The following is a 27,636-nucleotide window of genomic DNA, read 5'->3' as shown; positions in this document are numbered from 1 at the left end:
CTGGAACTCACTCTGTAGACCAGGCTGGCCTTGAACTCAGAAATCCGCCTGCCTCTGCCTCCCAAGTGCTGGGATTAAAGGCGTGCGCCATTACCACCTGGCTTTTTTTTTTTTTTTTTTTTTTAAAAAAAAAAAAAAACCATTCTTTAAAACGGTAAAAGAAAAGAGGTTTTCAAATTATCTCATAGCAATTCTGGAGATGACCATGGCTTCACACAAACTTAAACAAACAAAACCTCACCAAAACCCCCACATAACTTGATGAGCACACAGGAGAGAAACCCCACAAAGGTGTCCCCAGCCTCAGCGACACCTGGCCACTCCCTTGGGAATGTCATACCATACGCAGAAAGAAAATTCAATTTTATTTCACACATGACTTGGTTGCAACTGGGCAGCAGGGTCAGTTTGCCAGCTTTTGCCCTATCAGTAATGGCCTCAGAGGGGCAGACTGCAGGTGTATGGCACAGTAGTGTCACTCACAGAGACAGGTCAGAGGAAGAGCTATTTGTGTGAAAAGATACCAAAACCCCACTGGGACAGGTATCTAATTCTGCAAGTTCTAAAGGAAAATCCAATTTTTACAAAATCTAGAGGTAAGCAATATTTTTTTCCCTAATTAACGTTAAATGACCATTTAACACAAAGATGCAGAAAATTCTAAGTTTCCCTTAAAAAGTTAGGATTTTATGAAAAACATTTACAACTGTAATATTAGGACACAGTACTGCCTTGCCACAGAGGGCATAAGTTACTAGCAGTGATGAAGACTAGTGTGAAGTGACAGGAGAATGGGCTGCTACATGGAATCAAAACAATCGTCAACATCACCATTTTCAACCTAAAGAAATTCATTTGCCTTTCTCACCTGTACAATGGAATCTTACAGGACATGGAAGACATTCTACCCCTTTCCCCTTTTAGAAAAGATTCATCTTAACTATGCATATATGTGCTGTGTGGTTCTGTGTAGCTAAGTACAGTTGTGAGCTGCTCTGTGGCTTCTCTGCTCTTAACTGCTGAGTCTTTTTTCTCCAGCCCCAAGAGATTCTACCTTTAAGAAGCATTCTTTAACCAGGCATGGTGGTGCAAACCTTTAATACCAGCACTGGGGAGCCAGAGGCAGGTGGATCTCTGAGTTTGAGGTCAGCCTGGTCTACAGAGCAAGTTCTAGGACAACCAGGCCTGTTACACAGAATAGGAATTGCTTGCTGAGTCTCACTTCTGACTGAGGAAATGTCTACTTTTTTGAAGTGATTTCAAGCTTGACCTTCAGTCCTGTAGGCATGAATGCTAAGGATGAGCTCTGTTCACCCTCCTCTGATTTAGAAACACGTACGAGGTCTGCTAATACATGCCAAATGAAAAGAGCAAGTCTATTGAAAAGTCACCTTTTCTGTGAAGTAGGATATATTCTGGTAAAAAGCATGCCTAGCTGTAGGGCAAACTACCATTTCTCTTAAATATCTGGATTAAATAAATAATGACAACTAGAGAATTCTTATAAAATCTGTGGTCTTTTTGATTAACCAACCTAGGAAGGGCTTAAACTATTCTGTTACACAGTTCTGAATGTAGTGAATAAGGAGTTTCGTTTCCATTTACTCAATGTTTACTTAAGAGATGAGCCATCTTAAACATCAACTCATTGTGCATCTTGATTGGATCATGAATATTCCTATAATCCTCAGTGAATAACGGACGGACAGACCACCTCTTTCCTTCCCTCCAGATGACATATTTCAGGTCTCTTTATCCTCATTTGAAGCAGCACTGCTTCTCAGTGGGTTTTGAGACCTCGGATACTTCATGTCCCAAGTTCAGACTAATCTGTAATTAGGCTTTGACTACACTGACTGACAAAAGGTCTGACTGGGGAGAGGGGTCACCTTAGTGGTTAATATCAGTTCAGAGCACGATCAAAGAGCCCCACACAAAGCACTGCCACATATGCTGAAATAAACCTTAGACAACTTTTGATGTTTTTAAAGAAACCATGAAGAAACTCGCTGAAGAGCTAAGAAAATGCACTGAGGAAAAGTGTCCACCCAGAGACCCCAGCCACCTTCCAGCTGTCTTACACCATTCTGCCCTAGCACTCCATGCCACCTTTAGGACATTGCGTGGATGAAGTTCTTCAGGAAAGGGGCTGTTCACGGAAGAATTTATGAAGCCTTTCTTCTTATGGAACACACATACTGCTATTGAAAACAATTGTTATCTATTGCACAATTGTACTATATAAATACCCTTTAGTAACTCAGGATCTAGGGAAATCTAGGCTATGGAGAAACAAGGAAACCAGAACCAAAATGGTCAAAACTATAGTCAAAATTGATATTCACGATTATTTACTCATTGTTCTTCCTCAAGCAAAACTTAACTCAAACATTTAGAATACTATTAAAAAGGCGCTCTTTAAAAAAAAAAAAAAAAAGGCGCTCTTTATGTCCTCAAAGCTTCCGGAAGAAAGGTTGGAAGTAACAGAGCAACTCAATTTGCATACACAAGTAGCTTAATAGTGACCCATGAGTAAATTCAGCATTCTTTTCTTTTCTCCCCCAGAGAGTGTCTCTCTAACCTGTTTGTTCTGGACCTCGCTATGTAGATACGGCTGGCCTCTGATCACAGATCTACTTGTTTCTGCCTCCTGAAAGCTGGAATTAAAGGCATGCACCACCATGCTCTGCTCCAAATCCAGCTTTCTTAAACTGTAATTTTAAGGCAAGGAAAGCAGTCCGTTCAGGCTCCTTTGGTAAGCATAATAGACCCTATACCTAGATTTCTAAGTATTTTGAAGTCTAGTCTCCAAAGACTGGCATGAACACAGAAGCCTTATATTTGGTCAGTATCCTTGTTAGACTCAGCAATCTTCCTAGTTAGACAATAATGACAATCTTAGCTCTGCTACCTAGTAATGACTATGGGTCTGTCTTCCTTAACAATGGAGAGCAGCATCACTCAAGGTGCTGGCCAATGTCATAGGTATGAAACCTGAAACTTTTGGTCCTATCATACTCACAGAAAGGCTGAGCTGTTCAGTGAAAGCAGCAGTATTGGGATGGAAAACCCAGCTACTTCCCGAGATACATTTTCTCTTGAGACAAATCAAATTAAATGATCGTGTATGTATTTGGACAATACTGCGATTTCTCCTAGAGTTCTTCCATTACTGGTCCACACTGAGAACAGTCAGCTAAGGACCCAGAGCTGGGAACATAGCTCAGCTGGTAGAGAGCTGCCTAACCTGCACGTAGCCCTGGGATCAGTTCCCAGCACTACATAAACCTATGAGTTTAAGGTTTAAGAAAGCTGGATTCAGAGCCAATTGTGATGGTGCACACCTTTAGTTCCTGTATTCGGGAGGCAGAAGCAGGTAGATCTCTGTGATTAGAGACCAGTGTGTCTATGTAGTTTATGCAGTCTATGGAGGTGAGACTAGAGGATCAGAAGAGCAAGACACCTTTGTGATTGAGCTATATAGCAAGTTCAAGGTTAACCTGGGCTACACGAGACTTGTAACCACAATGACAATGACAACAACAGCCACAAGAAGAAGGAAGAGAAGGAAGAAGAGGAGAAGGAAGAGGAGGAGGAAGAGGAGGAGGAAGACCACCACCACCACCACACAGTCCCAGAAACTTAGGTGTGGCCATCTGACTTATAATATTGTTTAACTCCGTGGCCACTTTGAAAGGACTGATTAGACATTTGTGTGAGGTATGTGTACCAGGCGACTTTATCCTACTTCTAAGGTAAGCTGCTGTATGGTGGTCTGGCTGCCAGCTTCCCTTTCCAGTGGGCACCGTAACTCTGTCCAGGAGAGCACACAGAGCTTTCTGGGGCATGCACTTGCAGTGTTACCAGCCTCACATAAGTTTTTTTTTTTTTTTTTTTTTTTTTTCATGCCCAGGTGTTTATTTTCCTTACCTGTAGGATGATTCACAAACACAATACAAGGGCTTCAGCACTCTGCTTGTGGACGTTGTACATCGTGGTGCGCACTAGGCTCCGCACCACGATGTACAACGTCCACAAGCAGTTTTTCTTTCTTTCTTTCTTTCTTTCTTTCTTTCTTTCTTTCTTTCTTTCTTTCTTTCTTTCTTTCTTTCTTTCTTTCTTTCTTTCTTTCTTTCTTTCTTTTTCTTTGAGATAGGTTTTCTCTGTATAACCCTGGCTGTCCTTGAAGTCACTCTGTAGACCAGGCTGACCTTGAACTCAGGAATCTGCCTGCCTCTGCCTCCCAAGTGCTGGGATTAAAGGTGTATGACACCACTGCCTGGCCTCTTTCCTTTTTTAAAAATACTTTTTTTTTTTTTTTTTTTTTTTGGAGAAAAGGCTTTGCTATATCCCAGGTTGGCCAAGAACTCACTATGTAGTCCTGCTGGGTTTTGAACTTGAACTCATGGCAATCTCCTGACTTAGCCTTTTGAGTAGTGAGATTATAGTAATGCCCTCCCAGGCCTTGCTATGCTATGCTCAATTCTTAGAAAAGGCAACATTAGAAATATTATTATAGCATATACTTTCTGGACCAGATATAGTAGCAACTAAAAAGAAAAGCTTTTATGGCCCTCATGATCATCTTTTTCTAGTAAAGACCACAGAATCTATCACGAGGTGACAAATGGGTACTGTGAGTCACTTTATTTTGTGTTCAGCACACAAAATTTTTCAAATTATATCAACTCAATTATGATAATTCAAATGTAAAGTTATTTGATATTCTAATTCATTAGTGATACATTGTTTTCTTTCTCCTCTAATAGCTAAAATATACTTTGTCAAAAGGAATCATTTCATTTGTCAGTGTATGATTAGTATAGAAAATCTAAATAGCACATTTCAAAGATATAGTGACACAGGCAATTACTTGAGAAGCTGGAAAAAGTCAGTGTTCCATCAAATTAATTATGGCTTTAAAACTTCATAGTGTTTTATCTTTTCTGTATTTCTCTTATTTTTAAAAGTATATTTTACTCTGAATTTTCTAGGAGGAAAGCTGAAACACTGTAAGAAAAGAAAAACCACCCAGGCAGCCCTTAAAGAGATAGGGCATCATTTATCACTTGCAAAGACAGATTTATAAGAAGAGGGCCCCTTCTGTTCCTTTAAGACTGCAAAACAGATGGGAAGTGAATGGGTAGTCATTGGGACAAGGAAACACATGGGAGGTGCTGCAGGATGCATGTTCCCAGCACAAGAAAGGAGGCCAAGATTGTAACTGCATGACTGGGTCCTGGAGAGGGTCTGTCTTCAAGCTGTTACAAAGACAATTGCTGTTCCTCACCCGGCCGTCAAACTGTTATAAATATTGGTTTGTCAAAAGACCTTCAGTGCTGAAGCTTTAAAAAGCAGTTATAGCAGATAAATGAATCACAGGAAAGAGGCTCAAACAGCTCATTAATGTAATTTTAAAAGAAGAAAAAAAATATAAGCTCAGAGAATATAACTCCGATTTAGGAATTGAAAGCTTTAGTCAAGCTCAAGTTGAGATGAAATAAAAAATGAAAGACCAATCATAGCTCCTAGACAGATGCTCTATTAGGCAAAGCACTGTCCAGCCCGTGGGAAGCACACCACACACAAGGAGGTCTAGTTACTAATACAACTTGTCTCCCTCCACTCAGAAATGTTTGGGATCAGAAATATACATTTCTGCTTTTCTAGCTGAACACCAAGAATCTGAAAATCTAAAATCTAAAATGCTCAAAAACCTGAGAGTCAGAGAGTATCATGTGAGTACTCAAGTTTCAGATGTTACAGCCTTTGGATTAGAAGTGCCCAACCTGCACTTGTGTAGTATGAGCAGGAGGTCCAAAATACAGGAAGTTCAGAACTGATGTTACATATTATTTAAATTAGAAGTCATCCTCGAAATTTTAATTACACTTTCTTTTTCTCAGCTGCCTGACATGGGTGCTGGAATCAAACACAGACCCTTCCTAAGAGAAGTACATGCTTTTAACCACTATGCTATCTCTCTGGCTTCTAGATTCTTTTATTTAAAGAAATGATTCATTAAAAAAAAAATGACAGGCGTGTGTGTATATTTATATATAAAGGGGACATATGTGCATATAAACTCTAGATTCTCGATACTTGGTTTCTTAAACACGAGTTAAGTAAAAGCATCTCACCATGTACTGAGGAAACTTAACCATTATTATTAGTGTTGGTCACTCACAAACAAACCAAAGACCCAGGTGAACAGAACCATCAAGTAACTCTAAAAGGCACCGGTGCTGACAGCTAGCTTCACTCGGCCACAAGCCTTCGTGTACCTGGCTAACTGGTTAACCTCAGCGAACATCCACTTCTAACTGTGAACACTGGGGAATGTCTCCTCTCAGGCCTCATGCAGCTCTGAGACCTCTGTCAACTACACTGGCCTGAGGGACAGATGAGTCCAAACGAACGGATGGTGCAGTTACAGGGAAATAGCCTCTATTTATGAATAGAATATATTCTATTCCTATATAATTATTCTCTCTTCAGTTTTAGTAGTCCATTGGAAAAATTTCAGTAGTGATGAGAATAAAATATTCAGAAGAAACAAGTGGATTCTGGGAAGCAGGGCTGCATGCATCCATTTTTCCCTGAGTATAGGAGACTCACAATTAAAACAGTGGCTAGAACCTCATGGAAGGATCATCCACCAAGTCTAAGGGAAACAGTCCGGGCATCTCTGGAGAAGGAAGATAAGACGAAGGCACAAGCACACACAGCAAGGTCAGGTCCTCAACAGGTGGCTTGACTCTCAGCATGCTACAACATGGCCTCCGGGTCACATGGACTGTATAAAATAACCTTCCCAGAAGTTCTAGTTTTATTAATGCCACTTGTCCTCTGAATGAGTATTTTAAAACCAAGTCTGTACAAACAAAGGAGGTGACTGTAGCCCACCCTGCTGGCTGAGAGGCTGTAGTCCACCCTGCTGGCCGAGAGGCTGATGAAAGTGTGTAGGAGAAGACAGCCCAGAGCTCCCAAGACACTGCCCAGCCGGCACTCAATAGCCTACCGAGCTACGAGGGGAATGGTATAGACTCTGGCTGGGACAGTTTTTAACATGTCTCCCCTACCCCCACAATAATAAAAGACTTAAAAAACTGAAAACCTAATTCCTGGTAGTATACTCGTTAGAATTTGTTTAAAGACAGAGCTGTGTACACAGCTCAGAGTAAGAAGTTGTGCAAAAAGGAGGAGATAAAAGACTGAAAACAAAGCAAAGCAACCCTAATTCCTGTCTCAGAAAGGGGGTAAGAATTCACTTCACTTACTTAAGTGAAATAAAAAAAGCAGCCCCCTTGTGTAATTTTAAAGTATAAAAACTGGAACAGAGCAGAGAGATGTGTAAGGAATAAATAAAATGGACGATTTTATACATGGATGGGAACAGAGAAGAAAAAAAATCTCCCTAATGTGAAACTGCAAAGCGTGAAAACCTCTGCAGCGCAAGCAATACTTGACCTTGTTCCCACACAACTAGGCATGACGGAAACAGGAAATGAGAAGAATACACCGACTTCCACAGCAGAGGCTGATGCCATGGTGAGCCGTTATGTAGGCCTAGGCCATGTCTCCTAGCGCTACCACCATGAAGATGTTATTTGGAAAAGCAATTACTTTTAAAATTGAGTAATCATGTACAGATTTCATCATTCTTGTGAATAGAATAATTAAGGTGATGGTTTTTTCTTTTGAGACAGGGTTGCTCTGTGTAGCCCAGGCTGTCCTGGAACTCGCTCTGTGACCAGGCTGGCCTCGAATCCAGAGATTTTCTTGTCTCTGCCTTCTAAGTGCTGAGATAAAAGGTGTGTGCACCACTGATGGCTGGCTTAAATGATGAAAAATTTAAGGGAATTTGTACTGAATTTATTGGGAGGGAAAGTTTAGAAACACGTAATAGTAAAATAACAAAATTCCTTTGGCTTTAACTTATGTCTCTATCTACCCCTAAGAAATGTACTTTACAGTGAGCATGGTGGCCCAGGCCTGGGAGGCAGAGGCAGGTGAATCTCGGTGAACCGGAGACTAGCCTGGTTTTCACAGTCAGTTCCAGGCCAGCCAAGGCTGAAAAAGAAGTGCATTTCCCACATACTTGGAGCAGGGTATCGATAGTGGATCTATAACCCATGAAGTTCTCCTTTTTATAATACGTTTATGCCTTGCTTGATTTTATTTTTTTATATACTTTCATAAGCCAGTAGATTACATATTTCTATTTTTATCATCTTAGAATTGGAGAGCATACACAGAAACATAAAGTTTGAAAAAGTAGGGCTGAAGAAGAGGTGGCTTTGAGGTTAAGAGCACAGGCTGCCCTTCCAGAGGGATTGGGTTTAGCTCCTTGCACCCTCGTGGCAGTTTACAGTGGTCTATAATGCCAGGTGCAGGGATCCGGAAGCATTATTAGAAGAGAAAAAAATTCTAGTTTTAAATATGTATCCTGGATTCCATACTAACACAGAAAGAGAACTTATTTTACAGTAGTGGTTCTCAACCTGTGGGTTGCAACCCCTTTGCCAAACCTCTATCTCCAAAAATATTTACATTATAATTCATAACAGTAGCAAAATTACAGTTATGAAGTAGTAACAAAATTAAATTTATGATTGGGGGTTACTGCAACATGAAGAACCATATTAAAGGGTTACAATATCAGGGTGGATGAGAAGCACTGCTTTAAAGTAATCAGGTACATTGGTTGGGTGACATACACCTTTAATCCTGTCTCTCGGGGTTAGAAGACAGAGGCAGGCAGGTTTCTTCGACTTTAAGACTAGCCCGCTCTAAACTGAGGTCCAAGCCAGCCAAAGCTACATAGTAAGACCCTGCTTGAAAGTAAAACAAACAAAAATTCCCACTACAAATCCAATTCATGGATGACTGACAATAACATTGTTCTTACTTTCATTTATAATCATAATCTTCTTTATAAGAATAGCTTACAAATTACCATTTATAAATGTTTAATCATCTAAAACTGCATTTAAAGCAATAAAAAGGTACTGCTAATAAAGTGCTGACTATAGTAGCCTACATAATATAATGTAAATATCCCTCTAATCTTACATCAATTTATTCTTCGACTGTGAGTTTAAGAAGTAGACTTGCTCCATGCAGCTCTGCCGGCTCAGTTTGAACCTGCATTTCCTCATGAACATCAGAAGAGCACACTACGGAGGCCGAGCTCGCTCGGCACAGGCACTCTGTGAGTAACTCTCACACAGAGGCTTCGCTCCAAGGATTACTCTTCTTCGTGTCAGTTTTGTCCTTTTCTGCTTATAACACAGAGCAGAGCCCATCTCATGCGTGCAGACTCAAGGTGAAAAGAATTCTTTATGTTTTCTCAGTTGTTGTCACTTTCCCCTTAGTATGAAAGATACCTTCACAATGGCAGAACTTACAAAATAACTTTTATCCAGAAAAGATGTCTTAAAGAGTTACTAGTAACATAAAACAGAAATGTTTATTCTGTAGTAAAAAGAACCAATCTTTCCTTTTTACAAACATATATATCTAGAAATAACCATTTCACAACATTTGAATGCCAAAGAAAATGTGTTCTGATAAATTTAAATTCTTAATATTGAAAATTATTAGTTTTTTTTCTTTCCTGTGGTGAATTGGATGGACTAGCAATTAGGGGATCACTGGGGGCCCATAAATCAGTGGTTTGCATACTGTGAAAGCCAGACCACAAGTCAGTAAGGGAGTGGCTGGTACCAGCGTGAATACCCAAGTGTGAGCTGCTCACAAGGGATGGAACAAGAACTGGTCAGACGGAAGAAAGGTCTCCAGTATCTCTAGTCATTCCCTTTGAACTCCAGAGACAGGCTAATAAAAGTCAGCATTAAAATAGAGATCGAGCATTCACTGACCATGTATGATATATAACACCAGGCACAATAAATTCATAAACGAACCAAATCATCTTGCTAGGGTGGGTCAATCATAATAGACATGATTGTATTTTCTCTGAATGATTATTTTGGCTGATTTACAGTTATGTGGTGGGAAGGCAGTATTCTTTCTGCTCAATTACACAACCAGGGCAGTAGCTAAGTATGCTTTTAATCACTGAGGGAAGGCTAGTAAGCAGGTAGGAGGAAAAATATTGGTTTAGGTGACATGGTAATGACCTAGAAGGCGTAAGAAAAAGAGGGACACAGCCTTTTGTGCCAGAAGCTAGGGAAGGTGAAACAGTATTGGAGCCAAAGAAACAGCAAGAGGGCTGAGAGAAGTGAGCCTGGGTGATCGCAGCCCCTACTGCTCATGCCTTCTGCCCTACTATTCTGTCCCTTGCTTTCCTTCTTTTTATTTAAGCATACGTGTAAGTGCCTGCATGTCTGTGTGTCCACCATTTGTGTGTCTGGGGCCAGAAGAGAGTGCTGGAGCTTGAGTTCCAGCAGTTGTGAGCTGCCTGTTGTGGGTGCTTGCAACTAAACCTGTGTCCTTTGCGAGAGCAATGAAGAGTCATCTCTCCAGTCCCTCTTTTCTTTACCCTCTCTGGACCTAGGTACTAAAACTCAATGCCACTCCTTTCTTTAAATTTTGTTAAAACTGCTTTTGTTAAATCTAACAAAATTGACTTGTTACCACATTTGGAATTCAAAGGACTTAACAAATTTGTGACCATCACATACTACTTTCAGAAAAAGTCATTTGGCTATTCTGTCCCAATTAATGAAGAGAAAACTGCCTTGCTGTGACTATAAGAACGCTGCAGGATATGCTGGGGTGGGGAGGTGGTGAGTGGCAAGAATCACAGGAAATTTTCATGCACTTTAAGCTCCACATTGAGAATAAGTAAGTGTTGTGGGGTGGTTTCAATCCCCATTGTCCAGGTCCACAGATCTCATCTGTGACAGTAGCAGGTGCCAGAGAAGAGGAGAAATACAAAGTAATCAACAGAAATTAAATCTCAGACTCACATGACATTTTCCTTCTCTGAACACAGTAAAATAAAAACACTCCAGCTAACTATGTTTCTGTTAGCTATGTCCTACCTGCTTTTAAATTTAGAGTTAAAATGGTATGAAGAAATCCTTACAACTTCCCATAAATCTGGACAGAGCTTGGGTCACTGAAAGCATCTTTGTAGACTTAGGAGGCCTCGCTAGGTTTCTAATCATGGCCTTGCAAATGAAGTACTTCCCTGTGCCATCGTCATTTTAAAATGAACAAATGTATCTGTTTTCTGACATTCAATAATATTAACCATGGTGAGCAGAGTTCTTATAGTAAGCATGACTTCTGTGACTGAATATCTGGTAATTCAGAGGGAAAAAAACCCAACCCTTCATATCTGTAGTCTCTATAGCCAAGTTTTATCGTCACAAGTGAGTGTCACACAGCCAAAGATACAAAGGTTGCATCTTTGCTCCTTTTCTAATTATCACGAGAAAGCACAGGATGGCGGATAAGAGGAGGCTGGGAACGTGAAGAAACACAAAGAGGAGCCCGAACAGCATTGTATGTGCTCAAGAGAAACAAACTCTAAGTTTCCAGCAACAATTGCTTGCTGTCTGGGAGATGCTCAGGCATCAAAAGATAAAGAACAGTCAACAGAGGCAAGAGGCCTCGCACGCTGCTCTCTCCTGCTCTTTAATCCCCCTGAGCTCTGGTAAAAAGGCCAGCTGTTGCCACCTCGTGTAGGGTAGAGGCAGTCGGCAGAGCAGATTAACTGGGGGTGGGGAAAGGGGATATTGCAAAATTCTAAATTAACAGCCACTTTGATTTCACTGCTTTTAACACGAACACTATTCAACTACATCATTACAATAAGTCTGCACAATGACAGCCAGAGTTTATTATTGTTTTTATACTTCATATATTTTATTTTATGTTCATATTTGTAAATATGAAGAAATATATAGAAACTTGGTAGAGAACATTTCAACACTTTAATCCTGCTCAACAAACCCCCAAACGTTAGAATACCAGCCAGTTAAAATGGTTGGTGTATCTAGTTGCTGGACTTCAGGATTCAGGTATGAACACAACACACTGAAGAGCTCTTTACTTGGGCCTGGGGCTGTGGTTCAGCTGGGAGAGTTTGCTGAGCATAGGCAAAGCCCTGGTGGATTGGGCCTGGAACCCTTGTTCTAAGCACTTAGTAGGTTGAGCAAGCAAGTTGAGCATGAAGTTCAAGGTCTTAGATAGAGAGCTTGAGACCAGCCAGGTGAGAAAGATCCAGGTTTTGGGCACCTCTGACTACAGGGGGACCTGGCAGTCTGGAGAAAGTTTACCAGTCAGATAAAGACAGGCTTCCTTCAGTTCATCTATTGACTGCATCTGTATGACTTCACCATGCATATGGTGTTTCTTGAGATGTTTTCACAGACTGAAAGCCTCAGTTCCAAAGCTCCTTCTGTGGCAGGAAGGACTGAGGATAAGAAAATCACTGCTGATACCAGGGGATTGTCTCTCTGACATACCACTATGTACACACCCAACACAAAGGGTAATTGTACACAATTATACTTTCCAATGCCTTGAGTTTTATCCTCTAGTAAATTAAAAAATCATCAGATACTATGTGTTTCTAAGTCTGTTTGTTTTTGTTTTTTTCTGAAAAAAAAAAAAATAACCATCGTTACGCCACAGGACTGTCATAGAGACCCTAAGGAGAATGTATGGAAAGCAGTCTCCAGGTTCTAGACAAGTGCACAAATATCAGCTCACACCATGAACAACTTCATATTTTGCACAGAGCTAGAAGCCTGTAATATAAGCAGGAAAATAATCCTTTCTCAGAACAAGCTGTCTAAATAAATGATTGCAACCATCCCTTTAATTCCTGGTTATCAATGAGTGTGCACATACAAGAAATAAAAATATAGCTTGAAGCCAGGTGGTGATGGCACACACCTTTAATCTTAGCACTCTGAAGGTGGACGTAGGTGGATCTCTGAACTACAGGACAGCCAGGGTTGTTCTAAAACAACAACAAAATATAACTTGGGTCTCAGTGGACACGAGTTAAGTAAAAGCATCTCACCATGTACTGAGGAAACTTAACCATTATTATTAGTGCACAGGGATTAAATTTCCAAGGTGGGGAAAACAGAACAGATCTCAGAATGTTAGTACTCTTTTTTAATATTGTGACAATAATAAAATCAAACATTATAGAAAGGACAACTTTTGCCACCTGGAAGAAAGTAATTTTAATAGAACTTTATTTTGATAGGCACACTACTAAAAATTTCATAGGTAGGGACTGGAGTGGTTGGTTCAATGGTTAAGAGCACTGACTGCTCTTCCAGTGGTCTTTGAGTTCAATTCCCAGCAACCACATGGTTGCTCACAACCATCTGAAATGGGACCCAATGCTCTCTTCTGGCATGTACATGCAGACAGAACACTAACATACATGAAATATATAAATCTTAAAAAAAATTCACATGCAATCCAGATAGTCATCTTCACAGTTGGCTCTCCATTTAGACACTAGAATCTGTTGAGCTTGCTCTTATTACAGAATCTGTTTATACACAGTGGGAGAAACTGTAACTAGAACTGAGGCAGGAGGATGAGCTCAAGTATTTCACTCAAGTATCCCATGTATCTGTCTTTGGACATCTTCACAGAGTATGTCTGTGAATCTCATTTTCCGTGTTTTCACATGACACTGATCTTGTATTAGCTAGAAACATAAACTTTTTTCTTTTCCTGTTTCATCATAAAACAAGCGAAACCACCTGGCTACAGAAAAGCTGTAACAACACTACAAAAACATCATCTCTCTAGAAACATTTACTGTGATTAGGCTTCATCATATCTAAATGTTGATGTATGCAGCTGGAAGCAACCTGTATTTCCTTAAATAAATCACAACTGAACAATCATGCCTTTGAAACCAACACAGATACAGTACTCCAAAGGGACACAGACTGCATTTCTGACTGGTTGTTCTCAATCTGGACTACTGTTGAAGTCTTGCCTTGTCTCTGATATATCCGATGCCCTCAGGTCAGCTATTCTGTAGACAATATTTACCTGTGGTTTTTCCGATATACTGCCACATCTCTAAAGTCATATATCTTTAGTAAAAATGGCATTCCATAAGGTGGCACAGGATTTTGATTTGACCGTCTGAATCAGGCGGTGACTGCTCAGATTATTCCATGATATAGTTACCTTTTAAAATAACAGGTATTTTCTTTTAAAACAATTTTTTTTTTTTTTTGNTTTTTCGAGACAGGGTTTCTCTGTATAGCTCTGGCTGTCCTGGAACTCACTTGGTAGACCAGGCTGGCCTCGAACTCAGAAATCCGCCTGCCTCTGCCTCCCGAGTGCTGGGATTAAAGGCCTGCGCCACCAGGCCCGGCTTTTAAAACAATCTTAATAATAGGTCTTTTCTGTTGAGACTATTATGGGTGGGAAGATAAACATTCTATTCTTTACCACTAATTTTACCCCTCCCCCTTTTAATTCCTAATTAGAGGATTTGTGTTGCATTCAATAAGCTACACTATGTCACTGTCTCAGTTACCTGAGGTCTGCCCAGTTGCAGCACCAAACAGTGTCTGTGTTGTGTGATAACGACACATCACACGTCAAGAGTTCCAGGCTTATCCCGTCCTTCCCATGCTCCAGCTATGAACACCAATGTGTGTCCAAAAGTCCTGACTTCTGTCAACAAGCTTCCTGACAAAGACTTTATTCCCATTTCTTTGGTCTTCCTAACTGTATCTTTTTGTTTTTCTTTGGTAGAAATGACACACTACTTATAACTGCACTTTAATGAACAATCAGTTGGTAAATATCCAAAGTGATGAATGATTGAAAACCAGGTAAATTAATGACTGGCAAAACATGAATGTTACCAACATTTTAGTAAACTCTACATGACACCATTATTCACAATTCTGAACTTATACTTAAATCTCTCTACTGCATAGTATAAATCCCTATACTATATCCCAAATGAATCTGCAATACTAAATACCTTGTTCCCTACAATACAGCCGTGACTAATAAACCTAGAGAGCAGTCTGGCTGGAAGCATTCCTGACTCTATTCCCAATCCTCAGACTTGAGAGAAGCAGTATGGAAAGGGGCGCTCAGGGCTTTAAAGCACGGGCAGTCATGGCTCATCTCTGTTACTGTGACTGATGACGCTGAGTCATGGGTGAACCCCTGCTTTTAAGGACATTATTTGGAACATTAACACCATAACTCTATTTGCACAAAAGTCACAAATCACTTCAAGGGGGTCTTATGACTGCTTACTTAGGAAAATCTCCAGAACGTGGAACTTGGCTTGGCAGAGCACACATCTGAGTTAGTAATATACTTTCTTTAAATAATCAAATTATAACTGGAGAGTAATGAGAGTGTGCAGGCTCTATTATAAGACACGAAAAAGCATATTATTTTTGAGTCACTTAAAAAATATAGAAGCTGGTAAAATTCATTGAATTAATTCAGTCTGATAGCTATATCCCAAGGGACACAGAAATTATCTACACTAAGCGTGGAATTATAAGCCAGGAACTTCCAAATGCTTGCTGAATGGCCTTCCTATTGATCACCACAAGAGGCCTCCTGCCAGTACAGAAGCTTCGTGGGGCTTTGAGGATTCCCCATGTAAGATACAACAGACGAAGAGTGAACCAGGCTTGCATACAGAGCTTCTGCAGCAGCACAAAATTAACTATACTTCTAAAGAGGCAGGAAACAGTCAAATATGACAGAGATGGAAATTAGTAAGATGAGATATATATATAGAAAGGAAGAAAGAATAAAGCAAGAGTGATAAGAGAGAGCAACGGCAGCTCAGATAACCCAGAAGAGAAAGCCAGGCTGAGGCAGTGCAGGTGGAAAAGGGAGAGCAGGGCTGAGGCACAGGCACACCACCAGGGAAACCTGCCTGGCTCTGCTGGATATTTCTGTGACTGACTATAGAACTATAAACTCAACTTAAAAACTGTTCCCAACCTTGAAATCCTTCTTCATACTCAGTGTTTGCTTTCTTTCATGTCAGAAAACATATACATTTAAGTACACTCGAAATGAAAAAGAGTTTCATAAGTTCAAAGAAGGGACACTTCTAACCAGCTGGACTCAGAAGTGCTGACTACCAAGGGTTACATAATAATGGTAATGTGTCTCTGGTCACCTTGGGCTCTCAAAGATCCAAGCAAGCGCCCACGCTAGCAAGTTACCAGAATCTAAGAACCAAACATGCTTCCAACAAGCAAGGTTGTGGGTGGGATGCTATAGGCCTAAAGCCCAAGCAGAGCTAGCGGGGGGATGGCAGCCTGGGCCCACGATGCACATGTAGGTGGGATAAGCTGATGTAGGGTGTTGGAGTGCAAGCATGATGAAGAGAGAGTTTCCAGGAAAGCCTGGTCTGGCTTCAGAGGAGAGGACCCCCAGGAGATGGGTAAGGGGGAGAATATGGGAAAGATGAGATGCAGAGACCCCTGACACAAAGGTCAGATCATGAACTCGGGGAAAGGAGTTTATAAAGATCAGCCTCTCACAGGATGCCACAGCATGTGAAGAGGACATGGCACAGAGTGAGGCACTGTGGTGGTGGTCTGGTATAAGACAGCTAAGATTCCAAGCTGGATGAAAAGAATTGTGTAATGGGGGCAGCGGCAAAGTTTGGTTATATATTAAGAGGACTGATCAAAATAAGTAACTATGTTAAGGATTCTGGAAGTCAGTTCCACGCTGTTAGACTTGCAAGTATGGAAAAGGGCAAAGTCAAGAACAAGCCAGCAGAACTGGATCCAACTTGGAACAGTAAGCATCTACTTAAAAGTCTTCAATAGATACATAAAATTAGGAGTAGGTATGCATGTACACACACACACACACACACACACACACACACACACACACACACACACACACTTTCTACTGAGAAGACTCAAGAACTCATACTCACTAACAACAAGTATATTTAGTTCTTAGACCCTGACTTCTAAATACCATTCTAAAACAAAAAAAGCAAGCAAGCAAGCAAGTAAGTAAGTAAGTAAGTAAGTAAGTAAGTAAGTAAGTAAGTTTTGTTAGGGAATGAGTCCGAACATTGTGTTACATGGTAGGACAATACCTACACATAAGAGATGAATGAGGTCTAAGGATTAGCTACAGTGACACTCTGATTTTGCCAGTTGCTAGGAGAAAAATCTTTATTCCTAGGAAATAGACATTCAAGTATTTGGAAGTGATAAGCTTTTAGGTCAATGTCTTATTTTAACAATTCAGAATATAACAAGTTCTTCATAGGTAGCTGTAACTTTTCTTTAAGCTTGAGATTAAATGGGAGACATGAGAATGTGGATGGGGTCCAGGAAGCTGGGGTAGGAGAAAATACTTACTGAGATCTTCTGCCAGCTGAACTCGTTTGCCAGTGAGCAATTTAACCTTCTTCTCACCGTCTTCTGCAAAATCTTCTAATACCTCTTTAACATTTTTCTCTAGCCGCCTAACTGTTCAAAGTAAATAAAAGCCCAGAAGAGCAGTCTTTATGAACTGAATGAAAAACTTCCTGATACAATGAAAACTAAGCATCCCATGTTGTTAGTTATTCCCTTGAATTTACATTTTCATTTTCTAGTACATTTATCAGCATAAATCTTATCTTATCCATAGTCTGAGGATGACGTACTCTTAAGCCATAACAACCAGACATACAAACTTCAAAAACATGAAGTAATGCTCAGGATGCCTGTCTTTTTATTTTAACTTTAATGGAAGTAGATTTGTAGCATCTTTTATCCCTATAATTTTCTAATTGTAATTTATTTTTAATTAATATTTCAAAGCAAGTTATGATTCTAAGGTTTTTCTAATCAATCTGTTTTTTAGGAGTTATCTTACCTTCAGTGTTTGTAAGCTGCTGCCTTAATGTATTGGCAGTGATAGCGAGCATGCGCTGTATCCGCCAAAACAGGACCACGTCATTGCATTCCAGCTGGAGTGGTAAACCGTTAAGAAGAACAGATGAAAATGTAAAAACAAAGCCTATGTTAATTACATAGAACTTATTTCCTAAGGTTTAGTAAAAATATCACTGCTTATCTAACACACATATGCACACACACACACACACACACACACACACACACACATTATTTCTTTTGAGCTGAAATAAACCTAGAAAAGCACTTAGAAGCTTCAGTTTAGTAACAACATAGATTAACAGAGCTTTTCAAGGACTATTTTAAAACATTTTTCTTTATGAGAAAATGTCAAAAGGCATAACTCTGCTGCCACCTAGGGGTTACTTTAAAAGGTATGAGAGCTATGTCCATTACAAGAACTTGGAGTTCTTTTAGAGAAAGCACGATTTCAGTGATGTGAAAAAATAATTATGACACAAAAGAGTGCATTGTAAATTAGTATTACTATATGGTCTCCAGGGCACATGCCAATGGGTATGCTATACACACATCCTCTTCTTAAATTTAAACACAAAACTGTTTCCAACCACTCTGGGGTACAAGAGACTATCTCTCCACATTCTTACAGCTCCTGACGATACGCATGGAAGTCAGTTACTGCTAAACTGGTAAATCTCTAACAAGATAAAAAGTTATTCTTTATAAGTTACACACTCTTTTCTTCCAGATGCTCATGGGCTTAAAATTCATAAAAAAACCTGAAGTTTACTTTTTCACCATCTTTCATAAATTATTATTAAAATTTACTTATTTTTCTTTGTGAAACCTCACCTCAGAATCTATAAAATGCCTCTGGTAGTAATAAAAACCTCTGCGACAAAGGTTACAATGATTTAGAGCTGTTTTTAAGAAATGTCTTCTATAAACTTGATGCCAAGTATCCTTAATCTAAAATGAGAAAAGGAAAAAAAAACCAATGTTATAATAGATGTTGTTGACCACTAAAAGTTAGTTGTATACAAGATTTACTTTGAAAAGTTAACTGAGGGGCAGATCTCGAAGTTCAAGGCCAACCTGGTCTACACATTGAGTTGCAGGGCCGAGAGAAGTCCTGTCTCAAACCACAAAACAAACAGAAAAGAACTGTTACCCAGCAGTGGTGGTGCACTCCATTAATCCCAGAACGAAGGAGGCAGAGGCAGGCCAGCCTGGTCCACAGAGAAATACTGTCTTAAAAAAAGTTAATTGAAAGCAATAGCTTTAAATCCACTTATATACATTTTAAAGTCAGGTATTAGATTTATTAGTTTACGTGCTTCAAAAATCTACAAAGTTCTAAGCAAGCATGTAGCTACATTTAAACTGTATTCACCGTACAGAGTGGGTTGGTAAGGGCTGATCTTTGCCTAGTATAAAAGCCTTGTCTGAGGGCAGCGCTAGGACCTGGACACTGGTCTCAGACTGTACAGCAGCTGACAACAGTCAGGAAGCAATGCTTTCTATCATGTTGCACGGTTACCACAACAGTGCCCCTACCTCTGTGGCACTACAGTCCTGTCAGAGCATGCACTGTTTGTCATATCTAGTAACAACAATAATGCTAGTAGGCTGAACAAATACCAACCCCATCCAGGAGATGATGAAAGCTCGAGTTATTGCAACTGAGTTATCAATTACTAAAGGGAACAGTATTAGTAACAATCCAACTGCTGAGAAGCCACACTCCCTGACAGCTGATATCTTTATACTGAACAAAATGTAACTAGAAAAAACAAATTGAGACTTTGTCTGCAGAAAGTAGCAACCTATTCTACTCTACTTCCAAGAGAAAACCACCAGTGCATTAACCTAAGTGTCATGAAACTAGAAGTGTCAAAGCACACAGAGCTTGAGCATTTCTGCCCTGACACACATGGGACCCAGACTATTCTACAGATGCAAGTTTTGGGTGGGATGATCTTGTAATATTTACATATACACCTTCGGGGTAGAATAAAGGTCTAAACACAAAGTTCACATACATATACCTTACACACATAGTCTAACAGTAATGATATGTACTACAATACTGTGCACCTGCATTTTGAATACCGTCACATGAAGAATGTTCTTGTGACATCAGGTCAGAGTGGACAAAGTTCCAGGTTTTGGAGCACTTCTATTTTCCTTTGTTGAAGTAGGGTGGGTGCTCAATTGGCATGGCCTTCCCCCACCCCCACAGGTTTCTCTGTGTAGCCCTGGCTGTCTTAGAGCTTGATCTGCAGACCAGGCTGGTCTCAAACTCACCACGCCTAGCTGCATGAACTTTTAATAATGAGAGTTGGGACCACACAGACAAATTAGATCTATATCCAACTAAAAGTCTCATGTTCAATTTATAGATAATGTAACATGTACAGCTTACTTAGGTTCTTAGGTTTCTTGTCCTGACCTCAGGCAGAATGTAAAGTAAGTCCAGAGACATGGAAGCAGGGGACCTTTAAACGTAACCACAGTGGCACAGGTTTTCAGGTTGCTTTCCTCACTGGATTCATTTTTCTAAATGGGTTTCACATATAATTTTTTTCTTTTTTAAAGATTTATTTATTTATTTTTATTTATGTGCATGGGTGTTTTGCTTCTATGTACGCGTGTGTGTGCACCACATGCGTGCTGGGCCTGCAGAGGCCGTCAGCTACTCTGGAACTGGAGTTAGGGGTATTAGTTAGATGACTCCAGGAACCAGAGCCAGGTCTTCTGCGAGAACACGTGTTCTGAACTGCTGAGCCGTCTTTCCAGCCCTTAAGTTAACCTTTCAAAAATTTCAGTCTACTGTATTTGCTGTTGCTGGGTGGTGGTGGTGCACACTCAGGAGGCAGAGGCAAATGGTTTTTATGAGTTTGATTTCAACTTGGTCTACAGAGTGAGTTCCATCCAGAGCACCTAAGGGTATTTAGCCAGGGGTACCAAAAAAACCCAACAACCCCAAAACCAAAAAAAAAAAAACCAAAAAAAACCAAAACAAAACAAAAAAAAACCAAAAAAACCTAGGTGAATCTTTCTGAGTTTGTGGCCAGCTTGGCCTATATAGTGAGTTCTAGGACATCCAAGGCTATATAGTGAGACCTTATCTGAAACAAACAAACAAACAACTCCCCCATCCTCACAACACACACATGCACACATAAATATCTGTCTATATGAATGGGCCATATTTAGACAAAAGTGAATGTTGTACTCTAAAACTGTAAAACGGAGCTGAAGCAAGTTCTGGATGCCTTTTATCCCTTCTGAAGGAACCCAAATTTCTAAATCTTGATTTATGGAGTTCCCCTGTAAAAAGCAAATGGAAGTTAAACTTGCTCTTCATTGAATTGAAATGACTATCATTAAGGCAGTAAATGTGCATGCTGAACATAGTGGAACTCAGCACTCAGATCTCTCTGTAACCCATCAGAGGCAGGAATACTGAACTGCAAGGAGCACGGATTCAGAAAGCCGACCTCCATCCCCTTTCTCTGAGACAGAGCTTGCAGAGAGTCCTACTCAAGTGTCACTTTGTAGCAGAGGATGATCTTTCAGCTCCTGCCTCCAGATTCCAAGTGTTGCACCTGTCACCACATCTGGCTGACCATGGTATTTCTTGTTTTTTGTTTTGGTATTTTTGGAAAAAAATTTTTTTGAGTTGAGGTTTGAACCCAGGGCTTTGTGGTTGCTAGACAAGCAATCTACCTCTAAGCCAAGTCACCAACTCTTTGATAGTACTTCTTACCAAGCTTGGATCAACTTCGACTCCTCGAGACTCCAGGTTCTTCCGGACTGTGGTAATCTCATCACTGGCAAGGTAAGCTGGATGCTCATCATTAACCTTCAGCATCTTTTCCAACTCATTCTTGGTTTCATTGTGAACACACTTGAACAAGTTAAAAGAAGGCTGTTTAGACAGTTCAAACTTCGTACTTGTGAAAAGAGGCCCATTTTAATAAATGAATTACTACTGCATTACTACTGTTAATTACAATAAGATATAAACTAGGAGGGCTGTGAACATAGTCACTGGTCTTATGAATGCTTAGCCATAGAATCTTACTTGTGGTACAGAGTTCTATTGGTGAAATCAAAGCACTAGGCTCCTTAGGACAGACTTTTATTCTTGACTGTAAAGTATAAGTTTTGTGTAAGAAAAGGTGTCTATGTATGTCCATGTGGGAAAAAGCAATATTCTATAAATGCCTGTAAGGACTTAGACTTTGTGAAGTGTTTTTATTGTAACTAATGAAATATCAAGTGAGTAGTTTGATGCTTTTCAAAAGAAGCTCTCCCATTAAATCATACTTCAAACTATTCCTGAAGTACTCTTAACTCACTTCAGCCTCTTCTTTGCAATGTATTAATCCCAGCAAGGAAGAAAACATACACTCGAGTTTCACAGTAAGACTCTTACATTGGCCAACTCAGTTTATCTCATTATTTTTCAATCCTTTATTCCGACATGGATGATAAAAGACATGAGCTTCTTATCACTAATAACATCAATAATCTGTAAGAGAACTCGCCTGGAACTGTATTTTGCAACTGACCAGCTGTGAATGAAAGTCAAGTTTCCCAGGCCATTCACACAGCTCTATTCTATGCAGTATGTGTGGGAAGCAGGGCCCAAGATTTCACACCTACATTGCTTTCATCATTGACCCAATGTTAAAACAACAACTCTTTCAAAGAAAACTTCTTTCTCAGAACCCTGGCTATCTGTTCCACTAAGACAGTGAGAATGTTTCACACAGTGGGATTTTCCTACAAAACTAAAGAAAGGTTACATAAAAGCATAAAATATCATGGAAAACAAAAACCAAACACACATTTATTTTTGTATTGTGTGTATGTGTGTTTGCCATCTGAGGGTGGGTGCCCACAGGCCAGAAGGCAGCACAGAATTTCTGGAACATGGATGGGTTCTGGGATCTAAACTCCAGAAGAGTGGAAAGGATTCCTAACCACTGAGCTATTATCTCCCAGCCCCCTGGGCTTCTCATCTTTAATGAAGGAAAATCTTTTCTTGCTAAGTCTTGTCATTCATGATGGCAGAGGAACTGCACACAGCTATCTGAACTGCCCTGGGCTCCCCTTCAGCTGTTCTGAATTATGCTTCTCACTGTACCTCCTAGGTAAGAGGGACACAAGGAGCACTCTTCAATTGGGAGTGGAAGGATAGAAAAATTAGGGAAAGAGAACTGGATTTAGTCAAAGTTTAAAGGAAAAAGCAAAACTGATATATAACCGCCTCCGGTGATTCTGGTGTCCTTTCTCCTATATCTAAACTGTCAGCCTGAATCTTTCATATGCTGTCCCAAACCCGGGATAGGGGTAGGAGTTAAGGCTTATCTAGGAAGGGCTTCCAGATTCCTCTTCTAGGTGTACAGATCCTTTGCAATGGCCTTGAAATAAATTTATTGCTTCTACAGGATTCTGGAGAAATCCACCTATGACCAGAGTTGTCTCATCTCTCCCTGTTTGCTTAGAAGTCTATGAACCAGTAGTTACTGGGCTGTTCTGGAGGCTTCCTGCCCAATGCCGATGGTAGCTGCCATACACCAGGTGTTTCTAATCAGTGTTTCTTCCTGTGTCCAGGCCAGACTTCCATGACTGACAGACCATTTCTCAGCCCACCTGTACAGCAGGGAGAACAGATACCTGCTGACTCAGGGTCAAGTCACTTACTATAGAGAGCTAATGAAACAAAAAGTGTGGGACACTAGAAAAGAAGCAGGGCTGCAATCATAGAGTTCATTCATTTTATTTAAAATGTAAATACAAACAAAGAAAAAAGGGTATGCTCTTTGGGAGTATTGGATTCTCTTTTCCTCTTAATTTTTCCACATATTAGCTTTTTTTTTTTTTTTTTTTTTTTTTTTGCTAATTAAGCAGGTTCAGTGAACATAGGAAAAAATGGCAAGTAGACTGGATACCACCTCTTATTACTTTTATTTATTCATTTATATATATTGATTCTATATTCTATTTATGCACTTCCCTTTAAGAGCTGAACACCTTTAATCCCAGCTCTCAGAAGGCAGAGGCAGGCTGATCTTTAGGAGGCCAGCTTGGTCTACAGAACTAGTTTTAGGACAGCCAGGGCTACACAGGGAAACCCTGTCACAAACAAACAAACAAACAAACAAACATCTGTAAGAGGGAATAAAAAGGGTTGTGGGGATGACACACATTTTTCTCCAGTTTCCCAATTTTTAAAGTTGTTTATAATTAGCTTTGCCACTTTGTTCTTCTGAAGTGCTCACTCAACATTTACTGAAGGATGAGTTCTATCATACTTCCTGTCTGAATTTTCATATTTAGTTTGTATGCACATTAACAAAAATTACTACAAAATGTAAAATAGTTTAAATATGCATGCAACAGAAAAATCCACAAATATTAGAAAAAAATTTGTATTCTTCCTAACCACAATTATCACATATCCTTTGACTCTGTTTAATGTTTTTGTTTACAACTGCTCTTCATTGTAAAAGATTTTATTTATTCTACCTTGTGTATATGTGTTTTGTTTGCATGTACATATGTACACCATGTGTATGTCTGGTGCCCTCAGAGGCCAGAAGAGGAAGTCAGTTCCCTTGAACTAGCATTGCAGGTTGGGTGTGAGTCGGGTGTGAGCTGTCCCTTGGGTGCTGGGAACTGACTTAACCCATGTTGTCCATAAGACAGCAAGAGCTTTAACTACCGAGTCATCTCTCTAGCCCAACTAGTTTTTTTTTGAACCTCAACTAGGGAACTGAAATGAACAAAGCAGTTAACACAAAGGAAGGACATTTTCTCTTTTTTAATCTTTTAATAAAACAGATTAACTGCATTTTAGAAAGGCTAATGTACCTAAAATTCTAAAGAATCTTGTAGAGCCATTAGAAGATTGTGTACACATGTAAGATGTGTGGTCCTGGTGTATGTATGTGTGATGTACATGTACACATGTGTGGCTGCTGGCACTGTGGGCACATGTGGCGATCAGAGGAACATATTAGGTGCCCTGTGTTGTTATTTGTCACCATATTCCCTTAGGCAGGCTTTCCCAGGGAACCTGAAGCTAGGCTGGCAGCCAGTGGCCCCAGAGAGTCTCCTGTCACCACCCCAGAGCCTTGTGGTCATAGGCGTTCATGCACTCGTGTTAGTCTTTTGGGGTAGCCTGCATCTCAGTAAGAGGCTGAAGCAGAACTTCTGTGTGTTTAAGGCCAGTCTGGTCTACAGAAAACCACAGCACCAAACCATATAAACTATGAGCAAAATGTCAGCACAAGACCACAGGCATTTGTGTTCCTACCTGCTCTTGGGTCCGATTCTTCCAGTACATCCACCTCTTTTTCCAGTCTGGCCCGATCATGTTTTCAATAGCATTTTCAGCTACAAGAAAGATAAAAATTAATTCAGTAGGAATTTTATCACTCACCAAGGCTATGAATTATAATTAACAATGTTCATGTTATTAATAAATGCTGCATTAAAATGAAAATAATTAAATGAGGAAATAATTTATATGATCATTCTGGCATTAGTATGGCAAAAGTATGATAACTGTGTGGTTAAAAATCTATGAGAAGTTCAATTGTGTACAGAATTCCTTTGAGTAGGAATACACATAAATATTTGGTGTCTAACTTAATTAAACTGACAAAAAAAAATCCCACAAATAAATATTCAACTGTATTCAGAAAAAAGACTTTGAAATGTTAATTACATAGTAAAAATTAACTGTGTATCTGTATATGTGATATACGTGTGAATTTGGACGTGCACACACCTCAGTGCATGAGTGGAGGTCAGAGGACAGCTTTTGGGAGTCTGCTCTCTGTTCCCACTGTGGGCTCAGGAAGCCAACTCAGACGATCAGGCTTTCATGGCAAATGGTTTGCCCACTGAGTACCTTGCTGGCCCCACTGACTGTGTTTTACAGTGCTTACAACTCAAGAGCTCTCCTCCCTACTTACTATCCTTGAGACGACCTTGAAGTGCCTCTTCCATGAAGTAAATGGCTGCATCCCACTGCTGCTTATCTGATATGGACCGGTCTTCCAAAGCATTGTGCTGAATGACCCTCTGAAACGGTTAGAGAAGAAAAACTAATTTTTGTTCCACGTGTCAGTAATTCATAAATATCAAACATAACAAATAACCACTTAACAGTAGGTTACTCCCACAGAAAGGTAGCAGCTCCTTTTATTTGGCTGCATCTGTCAGTTTTTTATCAGACAAATAAAGTGGAGTCTCTTGTGGCTAAAATTAAAATGCTAAGGGCTGTAAAGGAACCAAGCACCACGTTGGCCTCTGTAAGTGAGATAGAGCTGTATACCAAGCTATCCTCTGCGAAGTCGTTCCACTTGTGCCGCTTGATACTCTCCTCCTTCACAGCCTCCTTAAGCTTGTCGAATATGTCATCGTGTTCCTTTCCTTTGGGTTCTGTCATGAAGCGGGAAAATTCCTCTTGTAGAGTCTCCCAGGCAACCTAGATATAAAAGAAAAAGCTGTATTTATATAGCTTATTCTTAGTAAACATGAAAAACTATCATAAAACCATGAAGCTATGATTAGGAAATGCTTGTTCACTGATAAATGCATGCACACTAACAAAAAGGCAGCACAGCTGGGCACAGTGGCACCTTTAATCCTATCCCTCAGGCGGCAGAGGCAGGTGATCTCTGTGAGTTCAAGGCCAGCCTGGTCTACAGAGTGAGTTCAAAGACAGGTGAGGTAACACATAGAGGCACTGTTTAAAAATGCTGCCAATTTTAAAAACAGATTTCATAAACACATCTGTACCTCCAGTGCTTGAGAACAACCTGGAAATGATCAAGTCATAGTTGCACAGGTCGTCACTTGCTGAGCCGAGGAGGGTTGCCTCCTCTAGGTGAGCCCTATACCCCAAGTCTGCTAACACATTTACTTCACTTATTTTAACCAATAACAACACATCTGAGCCTGCCTGCTGCTTCCACACAACTCCAAGTTGAAGTGGTTACTTACTGAGCCAGTCATCTTTACATCTGTGCCTGTAAGCAAAGATTCCTATCAAGGCTTCAAGCACTACAAGGTATTTATAAGCTTTGTGGTTCGGCTAACTTTTATTCATCTCAACCGTGAAAGGAAGACCACAGCGCAAAAGTAATTACAAACGGAATGTACATCTAGATGGTGGGGTACAGGGTTTGGTTTTGTTTGTTGTACACTTGAGGCAAAGCCTCCCCAGAGTTAGGGTTACAGGCACGCACCACCATGCCCTGTGTGAGATGGGAATGAACATATAGCTTTGTATCGTCAGCAGCTCCACTCCTTCCCTCCACATAAAGCCCATGGCAGAAAGTAGAAAGACAGAATTACTAGTGCCATGAAGCCGATGACTAGTTTCACCATTGCAAGTTTGGGACATTTGCAAATGTCCCATCTCAGGACACACCCAGGACACTGTGAAGAGGCGGCAGCTCTCCAATTATTTTCATGGAAAGTCAAGAAATGGCCAGAGTTCAGAACATGCAACATAGGCAGAGGCTGCAAGAGCTGCTGGGAGCAGACACACACACACACACACACACACACACACACACACACACACACACACACACACAGCCATTATAGAGGCGCTGGAAGGTGAGAACAGTGTTGAAGAAGTCAGCCTGGGCAGGACAGCCTATGCCATTTCCAAGGCAGGTATGAAAGATAAAATCACTTTTAGTATTGACCACAAGTTTTTTTTTTGTTTTTGTTTTTGTTTTTTTTTTTTTTT

At 40.2% G+C, this 27,636-nt stretch overlaps 1 protein-coding gene across 4 annotated transcripts in view; it reads right to left on the bottom strand.

The window, feature by feature from the left end:
• The window catches only part of Opa1 (OPA1 mitochondrial dynamin like GTPase), a 71,663-nt gene that overhangs the window by 4,491 nt on the left and 39,536 nt on the right, over window positions 1–27,636 (bottom strand). For all 4 annotated transcript variants that reach the window (XM_021208946.1, XM_021208947.1, XM_021208945.2 and 1 more), the window contains 7 exons: window positions 26,209–26,361; window positions 25,847–25,955; window positions 25,183–25,262; window positions 21,622–21,762; window positions 18,702–18,818; window positions 17,848–17,941; window positions 17,346–17,456 (listed from right to left, as the gene is read on the bottom strand). In XM_021208946.1, coding sequence (XP_021064605.1) covers window positions 17,346–17,456; window positions 17,848–17,941; window positions 18,702–18,818; window positions 21,622–21,762; window positions 25,183–25,262; window positions 25,847–25,955; window positions 26,209–26,361 — 805 coding nt within the window. The remainder of the gene's footprint in view (window positions 1–17,345; window positions 17,457–17,847; window positions 17,942–18,701; window positions 18,819–21,621; window positions 21,763–25,182; window positions 25,263–25,846; window positions 25,956–26,208; window positions 26,362–27,636) is intronic.

The sequence above is a fragment of the Mus pahari genome, chromosome 12, assembly GCF_900095145.1.
Source record: "Mus pahari chromosome 12, PAHARI_EIJ_v1.1, whole genome shotgun sequence".
NCBI lineage: Eukaryota > Metazoa > Chordata > Mammalia > Rodentia > Muridae > Mus > Mus pahari.
Note: the sequence above shows the minus strand (reverse complement) of the source record. Positions and strands in the feature narration are given on the sequence as shown.